Source organism: Dama dama, chromosome 19 (genome assembly GCF_033118175.1).
Source record: "Dama dama isolate Ldn47 chromosome 19, ASM3311817v1, whole genome shotgun sequence".
NCBI classification, from domain to species: domain Eukaryota; kingdom Metazoa; phylum Chordata; class Mammalia; order Artiodactyla; family Cervidae; genus Dama; species Dama dama.
Window position 1 is genome coordinate 78,291,085 of NC_083699.1, and position 13,659 is coordinate 78,304,743.

The 13,659-nt window shown below is 43.9% G+C and overlaps 1 protein-coding gene across 1 annotated transcript; it reads left to right on the forward strand.

Annotated features, from left to right (window-relative positions):
- The first annotated feature begins 77 nt into the window (after positions 1-77).
- On the forward strand, positions 78-11,263 carry LOC133074111 (histone-lysine N-methyltransferase SETMAR-like). The gene is made up of 6 exons (XM_061168055.1): positions 78-211; positions 432-556; positions 873-1,128; positions 1,245-1,428; positions 1,659-1,691; positions 10,210-11,263. The coding sequence occupies exons 1-6, from the start codon at positions 78-80 to the stop codon at positions 11,224-11,226; spliced, it is 1,749 nt and encodes a 582-aa protein (XP_061024038.1). The 3' UTR covers positions 11,227-11,263.
- The last annotated feature ends 2,396 nt before the right edge of the window (positions 11,264-13,659 follow it).

Below are 13,659 nucleotides of genomic sequence, written 5' to 3' on the forward strand. Positions count from 1 at the left end.
TGGCATCATCAACTCAATGGACATGCGTTTGACCAAACTCGTAGGGCAGGGAAGCCTGGCTGGCCATGCTGCAGTCCATGGGGTCCCAGAGAATTGGCCACGACTCAGCGAGTGAACAACAGCAAGAAAAGAAACTGGGTAACGTGATCTCATCCAGTTACGGAATTCCAGCTCTGACCTCCAGCCTGAAGCTCTTTTCCACCTCAGAAAGGTGCTTGGGTCAGCAAGAGGTCTAAAAAAAACAGGCAGGAGCTGGGTGGCTGTGCTTTCCCTTCTGCACAGGAGGGGATGGGTGGTCCAGGTGGGGTCTGAGAGAGGGTCTGCGTCCTGGGCCTGGTGTGTGTGGGGAGGGGCGGGTGGCGACTCAGACGCCCACTAAACTCCTGAGACGAACTGCCAGCACTCTCAGCCCCTCAATGAATGACTTAAAGAAGCTACGCAGAAAGACTCCACCCCAGAAACCTAGCAGGGAATCCCGTCCAGGACCCGCGCCTGCGCGGTGGCGCCCCGCACCAACTTTCCTTCCGAAGACCCCCCCGCATCCTGCGCCTGCGCAGTAAGACCCGCTTCCCGCAGACCACCGACCCTGGAGACCTTTTGTTCTTCAGTCGCTCAGTCGTGTCCGACTCTTTACGATCCCATGGACTGCACCACGCCAGGCTTCCCTGTCCACATCTCCGGGAGTTTGTTCAAACTCATATCCATTGAGTCATACCTTTTCTTGAGTGCTGCTGTCCAAGACGTCACAAAGAGTCGAACACGCCTGAGCGACTGAACAACTGAGAGGCGAGAAACTGGCTCGTAGTTAAACCCGTTGTCTCTCCCTTCCCATTCTGTGAACTATAAACCTTCCAACCCAACTGCCCCTACAGAGAAGGGACTCTATCCTCGGGGTTTCCCTGGCGCTGGCTGGCGACCAGGTAACCCGGAGGGTTGTGGGTGGGCGCACCCGGAGACCACGTGGCGGGCGTCCGCCAATCAGCACGCAGACCGCACTTTGCGGCTAGGCTTCAAACAAACTACCGTGAGGCGAGAGCGGCCTGTGGGGCCCCGCCCTCTCGCCTGGGTCTGGGGCCCCGCGAGACGGCGGACGGCTGGGGGCGACGAGAGCGGGGGCGAGGCGCAGTGGTCGAGTGACGGCCGGCCTCACTTATTCGGGGTGCTAGCCGCAGAGCGCTGGACCCCGCAGCATCTAGGCGGGGGCGAGGGCGAGGGGCTGCCTGACCGGCGGGGAGGGGGAGGAGGGGGCGGGCTCCCAATCCGGTTCCATCCGGTTCTCCCACTACCCTCGCCGCGGGTCCCAGCAGCTCGGGCGGCGGGAGGAGCATCAGCGGTCAGGCTACTCAGCTTCGCGAAGGCTCTCGGCGCGCCGCGGCCCTCAGGCACCCGGCTCTCGCCCGCCCCGCCGCCACGATGCCAAAGAGGAAGGTGAGCAGTGGCCGTGTCCCGCACAAGCCGACCGCGCCGCGCGGCCGTCCTCAGAGCCCCGGCCCGCAGCTTCCTCTGCAGCGCTGGGCTGGGGAGGCGGCCGGAGAAGCTTGGGTGGGCGATCCGAACGGTGCGGTGAAGGCCGCTGATGTCACACGCCCGTGGCCGCTGGGCGTCAGGGCAGTATTGTTCGCGAGCTGCGCTCACCGGTTGTCTCTTTCCTCCTGCAGGTCATCTCCGCGGAGGGGTCAGTAAAGGAGGAGGTAAGGCGCCATCCCGCTCAGTTCCCGGGGGTGGTCTCGGTTTGCACCATACCACGCATTCCTTGCTCGTTTTATATCCTTCCAGAGCTCAAGAGGAGATTGGCGAAGCTATCAGCTGTAGGTAAAGCAAGGCCCCTAACCTCTCTTTTTCTTGGGGTTCAACCCAGGGAAGAAATTGAGTGTTGTTAGGTATTGGCAAACAGTAACTGTGGTTTCAGAAGGTGAATTTTAAATCATTATAACTAGGCTTAAACATGTTTACTAATCAAAGTAGGAACCATCACAATCAACACGTTGTTGCCAATGAGAAATGTTTGTTTATTCCTTTAGTGTATAAAACCCTGATTTCGGATTCCATGAACTCTTGGAAAACATTTTCTTAGTCATTCTGGTTGTGGAAGCAGCTTTTGTGCAAATAGTTGTCAAGAAACGAAGAAGTGGCTGGCAAGAGGGTAGGTAAATAGGGCAGCAAATTAGGCAAAACTTTGTAGCCCAATGCATAAAACTTCTGAAGCATGGTTGTGCCACCTATGGTCTGGCATTGTCATGGAGAATAATTGGGCCCTTTTTGTTGACTAGTGCTGGCTGCAGGCTCTGCGTTTTTTGGTGCATCTCATTGATTTGCTGAGCATACTTCTCAGATGTAATGCTTGCACTTGGATTCAGAAAGCTGTAGTGGATCAGACTGGCAGCAGACCACCAAATAATGACCATGACATTTTTTTTGGTACAAGTTCAGGGATTCCTCTTGATCCAACCACTGAACTGGTCACTGCTGGTTGTTGGATAATAATCCAGTTTTTGTGGCTGGTCACAGTTGGGTTGAGATACGGTTCATTGTTGTTGCATTTAGACAGCACTTCAAATCACGATTCTTTTGATCTGAAGTCTTCGTGAGACACGCACTCATCGAGCTCTTTCACCTTTCTAATTTGCTTCAAATGCCAAATGACGGTAGAATGGTTGATGTTGAATTCTTGGGCAACTTTTTGTGTAGTTGTAAGAGGATCACCTTTGATGCTGCTCTCAGTTGGTAGCTGTCAACTTCTGATGGCCAGCCACTACACTCCTCATCTTCAAGTCCCTTGTCTCCTTTTCGAAACTTCCTGAACCACTACTGCACTGTACTTTCCTTAGTACCTGGGCCAAATGTTTGTGCGATCCATTTTGAACTTGAATAAAAAAGTCACTCTAATTTGCTTTTTCTCTTAACATCACTTTTGTAGTATAAGATAAATAGCAAGCAATAAATCATAACAAAAGTTTGAAAAGCGATAAATGCACATTATATTCATGTATAATGAATATTCATATAACCTCATTAAATTTTTAACGTATCCCTATATCAAACAGCCAAGTTCAACAATGCAAAACCACAGTTACTTTTGCACCAACCTAATAACTTTACCTTTTACAAATCTACTCCTTCAAAAGTGGAAATGAAGCCAAATGGGCAGCAGGAAAGGTAGGTTTCAAACTCACCTTTAAAGACCATGGTGTCTTCAAAATGTTCCAGTGCTGCTAATGCATACTGCTGGCCACTGACATCTTGACTGTGAGTATCTCAAAATCAACCAGAGTTTGGTGTCATAGCCTCTTGAAAAGTAGGAGTTTTATCTTATTCACCACTTTTTAAGTTTGTGTTATAATAGGTTCACTAAACAACGTTGTTTCTGGTCTGGGTAAAATACAGTAGATATAGTCATTGTCCTGTGGCTTCCCTAGTGGCTCAGGGGTAAAAAATCCCCCTGCAGTGCAGGAGCCTCCGGAGATGTGTGTTCTATCCCTGGGTCAGGAAGATCCCCTGGGAAAGGGAATGGCAACCCACTCCAGTGTTCTTTCCTGGAGAACCCCATAGACAGAGGAGCCTGGTGGGCTACAGTCCATAAGGTCGCAAAGAGTCAGACATGACTGAAGCAATTTGGCACATTTACCTGGCTTATGGTAATATTAATATAATGTATCAGATTAATGCTACTGCAGAATTTGGGAAATTTAAGACAGCTGAAAATACTGAAGAATAACCTTCGCTTATCAGGGAAATCCATTCTTTCCATTGTGTGTATTTTGGTTAGTATATCTGTTGGTTACATGCTTGTACTTCCTCATATGACAATATCAGCAAAGCTAGGGCTGAGGCCAGGAAATGGGCAATGTGTAACTTTTTGCAAGTAAGGTTCCCAGGGCAAGATAGGGGGTCATACCTTACGTGCAGGGGGAGATCAAGAGGTGTGTTCTTTGAGAACATGACCAACAATCTTCTAAAATTATTTTATGTACAGTAATGTGTATTATTGGTAAGTCATGTTGCTTTTTGTGGCCCCGTGGACTGTAGCATACCAGGCTTCCCCGTCCTTCACTATCTCCTGGAAATGCTCAAACTTAAGTCCATCGAGTTGGTGATGCTAACCAACCATCTCATCCTCTGTTTCCCCCTTCTCCTTCGCCCTTGATCTTTCCCAACATCAAGGTCTTTTCCAGTGAGCTGCCGTTTCACCTGACGTAGCCAAAATATTGGAGCTTCCCCTTCAGCATCAGTCCTTCCAGTGAATATTCAGGGTTGATTTCCTTTAGAATTGACTGATTTGAAGCTATCCAAGGGACTCGAGTCTTCTCCAGGACCACAATTTGAAAGGATTAGGCACTCAGCCACCTTTAAGGTCTAACTGTGACATCTGCACATGACTACTGGAAAAACCGTAGCTTTGACTCTTGGGACCTTGTCAGCAAAGTGATGTCTCTGTTTTTTAATACTCCGTATGGGTTTGTAATAGCTTTTCTTCCAAGGTGCAAGTGTCTTAGTTTCATGACTGCACTCACTGTCCATAATGATTTTGGAGCCCAAGAAAATAAAATCGGTCACTGTTTCCACTTTTTTCCCTTCTAGTTGCCATGAAGAAATGGCACCAGATGCCATGATCTTAGTCTTTTGAATTTTAATCCAGCTTCTTCACGCTTCTCTTTAGTCCTCATCAAGAGACTCTCTAGTTTCTCTTCACTTTCTGCCATTAGAGTGGTGGTATCTGCGTATCTGAGGTTGTTGATATTTCTCCTGGCAATCTTGATTCCAGCTTGTGATTCATCCAGCCCAGGATTTCACATGATACACTCTGCATAGAAGTTAAATAAGCAGGGTGACAATATATAGTTTTGACATACTCCTTTCCCAATTTTGAACCAGTGGATTGGTCCATGTCTGGTTCTAACTGTTGCTGCTTGACCTGCATACAGATTTCTCAGGAGACAATTATGTTGGTCTGTCCATTTCTTTTAAGAATTTTCCATAGTTTGTTGTGATCCACATAGTTAAAGGCTTTAGCATAGTCATTGAAGCAGAAGTAGTTGTTTCTCTGGAATTCCCTTGTTTTTCTGTGATCCAGCAGATGTTGGCAATTTGATCTCTGGTTCCTCTGCCTTTTGGAACCCACCTCGTGCATCTGGAAGTTCTCAGTTCACATACTGCTGAAGCCTACTTTGAAGGATTTTGATCATTGTCTTACTAAAATGTGAAATGAGCACAGTTGTGCAGTAGTTTGAACATTCTTTGGCATTGCCCTTCTTTGGGATTGGAATGAAAACTGACCTTTTCCAGTCCTGTGGCCATTGCTGAGTTTTCCAAATTTGATGGCATACTGGGTGCAGCACTTTAACAGCATCATCTTTTAGGATTTGAAATAGCTCAGCTGCAATTCTGTCACTTCCTCTACTTTTCTTTGCAGTAAGCCTCCCTAACCCCGACTTGACTTCACACTCCAGCATGTCTGGCTCTAGGTGAGTGACCACACCATTGTGGTTATCTGGATTATTAAGACCTTTTTGCATAGTTTTTCTGTGTATTCTTACCACCTCTTTTTAATTTCTTCTGCTTCTTAGATCCTTACTGTTTCTGTCCTTTATCATGTCCATCCTTGCATGAAATGTTTCCTTGATAACTAATTTCTTGAAGAGATCTCTAGTCTTTCCCATTCTATTTTTCTCTCTTTGGGATGGTTTTGGTCACCACCTCCTATACACTCTTACAGACTTGTCCAAAGTTCCTCAGGCACTCTGTCTACCAGAGTCTATTCCTTGAATCTATTCATCATCTCCACTGTATAATCTTAGGGATTTGATTTAGGTCCTACCTGAATAGCATACTGGTTTTCCCTACTTTCTTCGATTTAAGGCTGAATTTTGCAATAAGGAACTCTGAGCCATAGTTAACTCTGAGCCATAGTTAACTCCAGGTCTTGTTTTTGCTGACTGTATAGAGGGTCTCCATCCTTCACTGCAAAGAATATAATCAATTGATTTCAATATTAACCATCTGGTGATGTCCATGTGTAGAGTCATCTCTTGTGTTGTTGGAAAAGGGTGTTTGCTATGACCTGTATATTCTCTTGACAAAACTCTATTAGCCTTTGCCTTACTTCATTTTGTATTCCAAGGTCAAACTTGCCTGTTACTCCAGGTGTCTGTTAACTTCCTTAGCTTTGCATTTCAATCCAGTGATGAAAAGGATATTTTTTGGTGTTAGTTCTAGAAGGTTTTGTAGGTCTTCATAGAACCGGTCAACTTCAGCTTCTTCAGCATTTGTGGTTGGGGCATAGACTTCGATTACTGTGATGTTGCATGGTTTTTTTGGAAAGGAACTGAGATCATTCTGTCATTTTTGAGGCTGCACACAAATACTGCATTTCTGATTCTTCTGTTGACTGTGAGGGCTACTCCATTTCTTCTAAGGGATTCTTACCCACAGTAGTAGATATAATGGTCACCTGAATTAAATTTGCCCGTTCCCATCCATTTTAGTTCACTGATTCCTAAGATGATGTTTTCTCTTGCCATCTGCTTGACCACGTCCAATTTACCTTGATTCATGGGCTTAACATTCCATGTTCCAATGCAATACTGTTCTTTACAGCATTGGATTTTACTTTCTTCACCAGATATGTCCGAAACTGAGTATTGTTTCTGCTTTAGCTGAGCCTCTTCATTATTTCTGGAGCTATTAGTAATTGTCCTCTGCTCTTCCCCAGTAGTATATTGGATACCTTCCAACAAGGGGGGCTCATCTTTCATTGTCTTATCTTTTTTTCATTTTTACATAGTTCATGGAGTTCTCGTGGCCAGAATACTGGAGTGGTTTACCATTCTTTTCTCCAGTAGATCATGTTTTGTCAGAATTCTCCACTATGACCTGTCCTTCTTGGGTGGCCCTGTGAGGCATGGCTCATAGCTTCATTGAGTTATGCAAGCTCCTTCTCCACAACAAGTCACTGACCTATGAAGGAAAGAAGAGAAGTGAAAAGCAAGGGAGAAAGGGAAAGGTTTACCCAGCTGAATCTAGAGTTCCAGAGCAACATGAAGACCTTCTTCAATGAACAATGCAAAGAAATATAGGAAAACAGCAGAAAGGGAAAAACTAGAAATCTCTTCAAGAAAATTAGAGATATCAAAGAAACATTTCATGCAGAGAAGAGCACAATAAAGGATAGAAATAGTAAAGACCTAATAGACACAGAAGAGATCAAGAAGAGATGTCAAGAATACACAGAAAAACTGTACAAAAAAGATCTTAATGACGCGATAACCACGATAGTGTGGTCACTCACTCAGAGCCAGACATTCTGGAGTGTAAAGTCAAGTGGGCCTTAGGAAGCACTGCTTCAAGTAAAGCTAGTGGAGATGATGGAATTCCAGCAGAGCTATTTAAAATCCTAAATGATGATGCTATTTAAGTTCTACACTCAATATATTAGCAAATTTGGAAAACCCAGAAGTTGCCACAGGACTGGAAAAGGTCAATTCATCCCAATTCCCAAGAAGGGCATTAGTAAAAAATGTTCAAACTACTGGCCAGTTGCACTCATTTCCCATGCTAGTAAGGTTATGCTCAAAAGCCTTTAAGCTAGGCTTCAGCAGTACATAAACTGAAACTTCCAGATATTCAAGCTGGGTTTAGAAAAGGTGGAGGAACCAGAGATCAAATTGCCAGGATTCACTGGATCATAGAGAAATCAAGGTAATTCCAGAAAAACATCTATTTCTGTGTCATTGACTACCATAAAGCCCTTGACTGTGTATCATAACTGTGGAAAACTCTTTCAAGAGATAGGAATACCAGACCATCTTCCTGTCTCCTGAGAAATCTGCATGCAGGTCAAGAAGCAACAGTTAGAACTTTTATGAAACAACTGACTGGTTCAAGACTGAGAAAGGAGTATGACAAGGCTGTTTATTGTCATGCTTTTTTAATTTATACGCAGAGAACATCATGGGAAATGCTGGGCTGGATGAGTTACAAGCTGGGATCAAGATTGTTGGGAGAAATATCAACAACCTCAGATACACAGATGACACCACTCTAATGATAGAAAGTGAAGAGGAACTAAAGAGCCTCTTGATGAGGGTGAAAAGAGAAGAGTGAAAAAGCCAGCTTTAAACTCAATATTAAAAATCTAAGTTCATGGCATCTGGTCCCATCACTTCATGGCAAATAGAAGGGGTAAAGGTGCAAACAGTGACAGATTTCCTCTTCTTGGGCTCTGAAATCACTGTGTGTGGTAACTTCAGCCATGAAATTAGAAGACGATTGTTTCTTGGCAGGAAAGCTATGACAAACCTAGACACTGTATTAAAAAGCAAAAACATTGCTTGACTGACAAAAGTTTGTATAGTCAAACCAGTAGTCATGTATGGATGTGATAGTTGGACCATAAAAAAGGCAGAGCGTCAAAGAAATGATGCTTTTGAACTCTAGTGCTGGAGAAGAATCTTGAGAGTTCCTTGGATAGCAAGAAGATCAAACCGGTCCATCTTAAAGGAAATCAACCCTGAATACTCATTGTAAAGACTGAAGCTGAAGCTCCAATACTTTCACCACCAGATGTGAATAGCCTACTCTCTGGGAAAGACCCGATGCTGAGAAAGATAGAAGGAGAAGGGGATGACATAGGATGAGACGGTTGGATGGCATTACTAATTCAATGGACATGAACTTGGGCAAACTCCAGGATATGGTGAGGGACAGGGAGGCCTGGCATGCCACAGTCCATGGGGTCACAGAATTGGACACAACTTAGCAACCAAATACACAGAGTGGAGTGTAAGAATTCTAGTGCTTTTCCAATAGAAGGTTCTGTTTTGTGATCTTTTATAAAAGGATTCAGGGAAGGTATAGGCATAGTATGTCCGCTTAGAATTTCTCAGACCAGAAAAATTGGAAGAATTCTGTACAAAAATTCAGTAAAGGGAAATTTCATGAAGGTGGGGAAAAAATAGTGGATCTTGTTGCAAAATATCTGCATGAAAAGTTTACTATTATTATGTATCTTTATTTGCTTTTTCAGTAAACCAGTTGGCTGAAATAGTATGCCTATTTTATGTTACATCTTTCTTATTTATCTGGTTTTATTTTGATCTCCCCTAAAAGTTTCTTTTTGTTGTTGTTAATAAAAAGAGTTCAGGAACTTCCCTGTGGTCCAGTGGTTAAGACTCCAAGTTCCCAATGCGGGGAGCCCAGATTCCTTCCCTGGTTAAGGAACTAAGATCCCACATGCTGATCTGAGCCGCCAAAAGAGGGTGGGGGGAAGAAAAGATTTTACTTCCAGTTTGGCTTTGGACATCAGATGTAAATAATGTTTTTCTTCCTCCCATGGAGAGGCCAGCAGGTAAGTTTTTGCATGTTCCTTGAGAAACAAACCTGTTGGTTTAGTTTTCCCAAAGGAAAAATGATGGGGAAAGGAAGGAGCTTTTTTCCCTTTAGTTGTCTTTGTAATTGATCCATTTTGAAGGCTTAAACAGAAGGTAAAGCTTTTGGTATCTTTAATACCATGATGCAGACATGTAGATTTATTTTGTTTCCTCTTGCTTTCTAGCTATTAGTTAAAAGTAGTATTATTTCAGTACAGGATATGTTCAGATTTAAGGTTTCACATTTGTATGTTACTATGCTAGTGATTATAAAATTAGTGAGAAATTGAAAAGAAATGATTGTTTTAAGAATGTTTTTAAATACATAAACAATTGTGACACTTCATGGTATCAGTGTGTGTAGCAGTGTTGTCCCAAATCTGTTTGTTATTAGATAATTTATTATTTATTCTAAAGATACTGAATTGCTAGTGGTTGTCATGCTGTCATATATGAAATGCCACTATTGGCACAGAATCTATTCCACTGATTTTTTTCCCCATCTTAGCATTGAAGTTGTGAGATCTGCTTTTGTAGCTGTTTAATGCAGGTATTGGTCAGTATTGTAAAACTCATTAGTGACTTAATTTGGCTGTTAACTACCTTCTCTACTTAAAGGAAATAAATATTTTTACATTTCTCCTTCCTCATCGGTGAATGGTATCCAAAAATAGTTGTATTGATTGGTGCAAAAGTTATTGTGGTTTTTGCATTGTTCAAATTTTCCGTTTGATATTGGAATATATTCTTAAATGTAGTTTTGTTATACATCACTTTAATGGGCATTTCTTGATTTATGTTTTTTTCCTAATGACTTACTATTTGCTGTTTATGTTGATTTTAGACTATGAAAATGATGTTAGAGAAAAAGCAAATTCGAGCAATTTTCTTATTCGAGTTCAAAATGGGTCGTAAAGCAGCAGAGACAACTCGCAACATCAACAACGCATTTGGCCCAGGAACTGCTAAGGAACGTACGGTGCAGTGGTGGTTTAAGAAGTTTCGCCAAGGAGATGAGAGCCTTGAAGATGACGAGCGTAGTGCACGGCCATCAGAAGTTGACAACGATCAATTAAGAGAAATCATTGATGCCGATCCTCTTAAAACGACACGAAAAATTGCCGAAGAACTCAAGGTAAACCATTCTACAGTCGTTCGGCATTTGAAGCAAATTGGAAAGGTGAAGAAGCTCAATAAGTGGGTGCCTCATGAGCTGACCGAAAATCAAAAAAATCGTCGTTTTGAAGTGTCATCTTCTCTTATTCTACGCAACAACAACGAACCATTTCTCGATCGGATTGTGACATGCCACGAAAAGTGGATTTTATCTGATAACCGGCAACAACCAGCTCAGAGGTTGGATCAAGGGAAAACTCTGAACTTGTACCCAAAAAAGATCATGGTCACTGTTTGGTGGTCTGCTGCCGGTCTTATCCACTATAGCTTTCTGAATCCTGGCGAAACCATTACATCTGAGAAGTATGCTCAACAAATCAACGAGATGCACCAAAAACTACAACACCTACAGCCAGCATTGGTCAACAGAAAGGGCCCAGTTCTTCTCCACGACAACGCCCGACCACATGTCGCACAACCAGCCCTTCAGAAGTTTAATGAATTGGGCTACGAAGTTTTGCCTCATCCGCCATATTCACCTGACCTCTTACCAACAGACTACCACTTCTTCAAGCATCTTGACAACTTTTTGCAGGGTAAACACTTCCACAACCAGCAGGATGCAGAAAATGCTTTCCAAGAGTTTGTTGAATCCCAAAGCACAGGTTTTTACACTACTGGAATAAACGAACTTACTTCTCGTTGGCAAAAATGTGTTGATTGTAATGGTTCCTATTTTGACTAATAAAGATGTGTTTGAGCCTATTTATAATAATTTAAAATTCATGTTCCAAAAGTGCAATTACTTTTTCACTAAATTTGTTGTTTATAAGCCACCCAGTCTATGGCATTTTTGTTACAGCAGCCCCATCATATTAAAACACTTCCTTTCCATATTTGGAAAGGCATACTTCACTGGGAGCGGGAAAGAACAATGTGACCAGGTTCCTCCTGGCTTAATGCTCTTTTTAAAATAACAGTAAGTACATTGGACTGCTGGAAAGGAAAGCTTGTAACAATAATAATGCCAGTGATCTTGTCTTGTAACAAGTATTTATACAGTCATGTATCCATAAATAGTCATGTATCCATAAAGTATGCACGCAGGCTAGAAACAAGCACTGCATGATAAGATCTGTATCTGTTGTTCATCCTTGGGCTCTTTGTTTTGCAGCATTTCTGGCCAACTTATTGAACAGAGTGGTCCTCAAGAGCTCTTGTATCAGGGCCCATATCTTTGTTCTCTGCATCCCTTACATCTCATCCTTCTGCAGCTTGGATATCCAGCATAGTAGTGAACAGAGGCATTTAAGTCTCTGACCATCGTCTCCCCTCTCACCTTCTTTTGCACGCTGGCTCACAGCTGCCCTTGTTTATATTCAGTCTTCACCACATGAACAAACTGGCCCAGAGACTGGGCTTCTTGGGATGCAGTACAGCACAGCCCAGCACAGTAGGGTTTGGAACTCACTCTGCTTCTTACCTTCCTTTCTACTCTCTAACTTGAGTCTGGTTCCTCCCTACCACTTGCTGAAATGGTTCCATCAGGAACAGTTGGTGACATACTTAGTTCTCAGTGTGGTGACACTTTCCAATCCCTGGTTGACTATTCACATCTGCTTGGTTTCAGCCCCCAGAGCACATCACTTCTTTCAGCTCTGTCCTTCCCCAGAGCTCCAAACCTGTAGATCCAACTGCCTGCCAGACTCTGGATGTTTCCCAAGCCCTTTACACTCAGTGTGGCAACACCAAGCCCACCTGCTTCCCCAAAAGCTCCCTAGGTCCCTAGCCTGGCGAGTGGCTCTCTAACCACACAGCCTACTAGACACAGGTGATGATCAGCTTGTTCCCCTCTTTGTCCTTCCTCACAGGACCCTTCTTTTGTTCAGGCATCCACTCCCATTCTCGGCCCTATGCCCAAATCCAGGATTGCCTTGATTTTCTCTAAGGATATGCCATCTCCCTTCCATGTGAAAGTTCCAACCAGTAATAAAGGCAACTAGTCAGGGCTTAGGATAAAAGAGACATGCTTTTCCTGGATGCTGTAAATCTGCATGTAACATCTGGAGCTGCACTTCTGGACCACAGGGGAAGCCGGCTCAGGAGGGAGGAGTCAAGAGCCAGCATCCTAGTCATTTGTTGTCTAGATAACTTTAACATTTTAAAATACTTATGTGGCCGCACCAGGTCTCAGTTGTGGCAGGCGGGATTTTTAGTTGCAGGCTGTGGGATCTGGTTCCCTGACCAGGGATCTAACTCAGTGCCTCTTGAGTTGGGTGCTGGAGTGTTAAACACTGAACCACCAGAGAAGTCTCTCCTAGACAACTTTAAAACCTCTCCTGGGGTGGGAGGGGGGATCGGGATGGGGAATACATGTAAATCCATGGCTAATTCAAGTCAATGTATGACAAAGACCACTACAATATTGCAAAGTAATTAGCCTCCAACTAATAAAAATAGTTGAAAAAAATAAAAACAATAATCTCAAAAAAAAAAAAACAAACAAACCTCTCCTGGTCTCCTGTGCCTCCTCCCAGCAATGAGACTTCACATCCCAGCCTCTCAGCCCAGCCTCCACTTGGGAGTCCAGATCGATGACTTCAGACCCTCTCAGAGCTCCATCACTGCTCTCACACCCTGGCTGCTGCCTTCCCTAAGCACAACACATTTGCCTCCTTCCTGGACACCAAGCTTGGTCCTGCCTCAGGATCTTTGTGGGAGCTGTTTTCCTCTGTCCAGAGGCTTCTCCCTCAGATGCCCCAGAGTACAGATCATTTCAACCTTCCCTTCACTCCCTTGGGACCTTCCCGAACGATCCCATGTACAGCAGCCCCCTTCTGCATGCCTCCAGCACATTCTATATTAGGACATTGCTTCCTTCACCACGGGAAAGAATCTCGTTACTTTCCTTATTGGTATTCCCACTGGAGCAGAAGCCCCAGGAGGACAGGCACTTAACTCTTGTGCCTGTCTATCTCGAGGTCACTCTATCCCTAGGTTGAGGACAGCACCTGGAAAGGGGTAGGCAAACTGTTGCCTCTTATCCATTCTTTCTCAGTTCCCCTCAGAACCTTCTCTGTCACCACCATTTCTGCCCTACATTACACTTGTAATTCTAAAATTCCTGCAAGCACGTCCTGACCAGCTTGAATCAATGCATGATTTTCCAAAGTGGGTC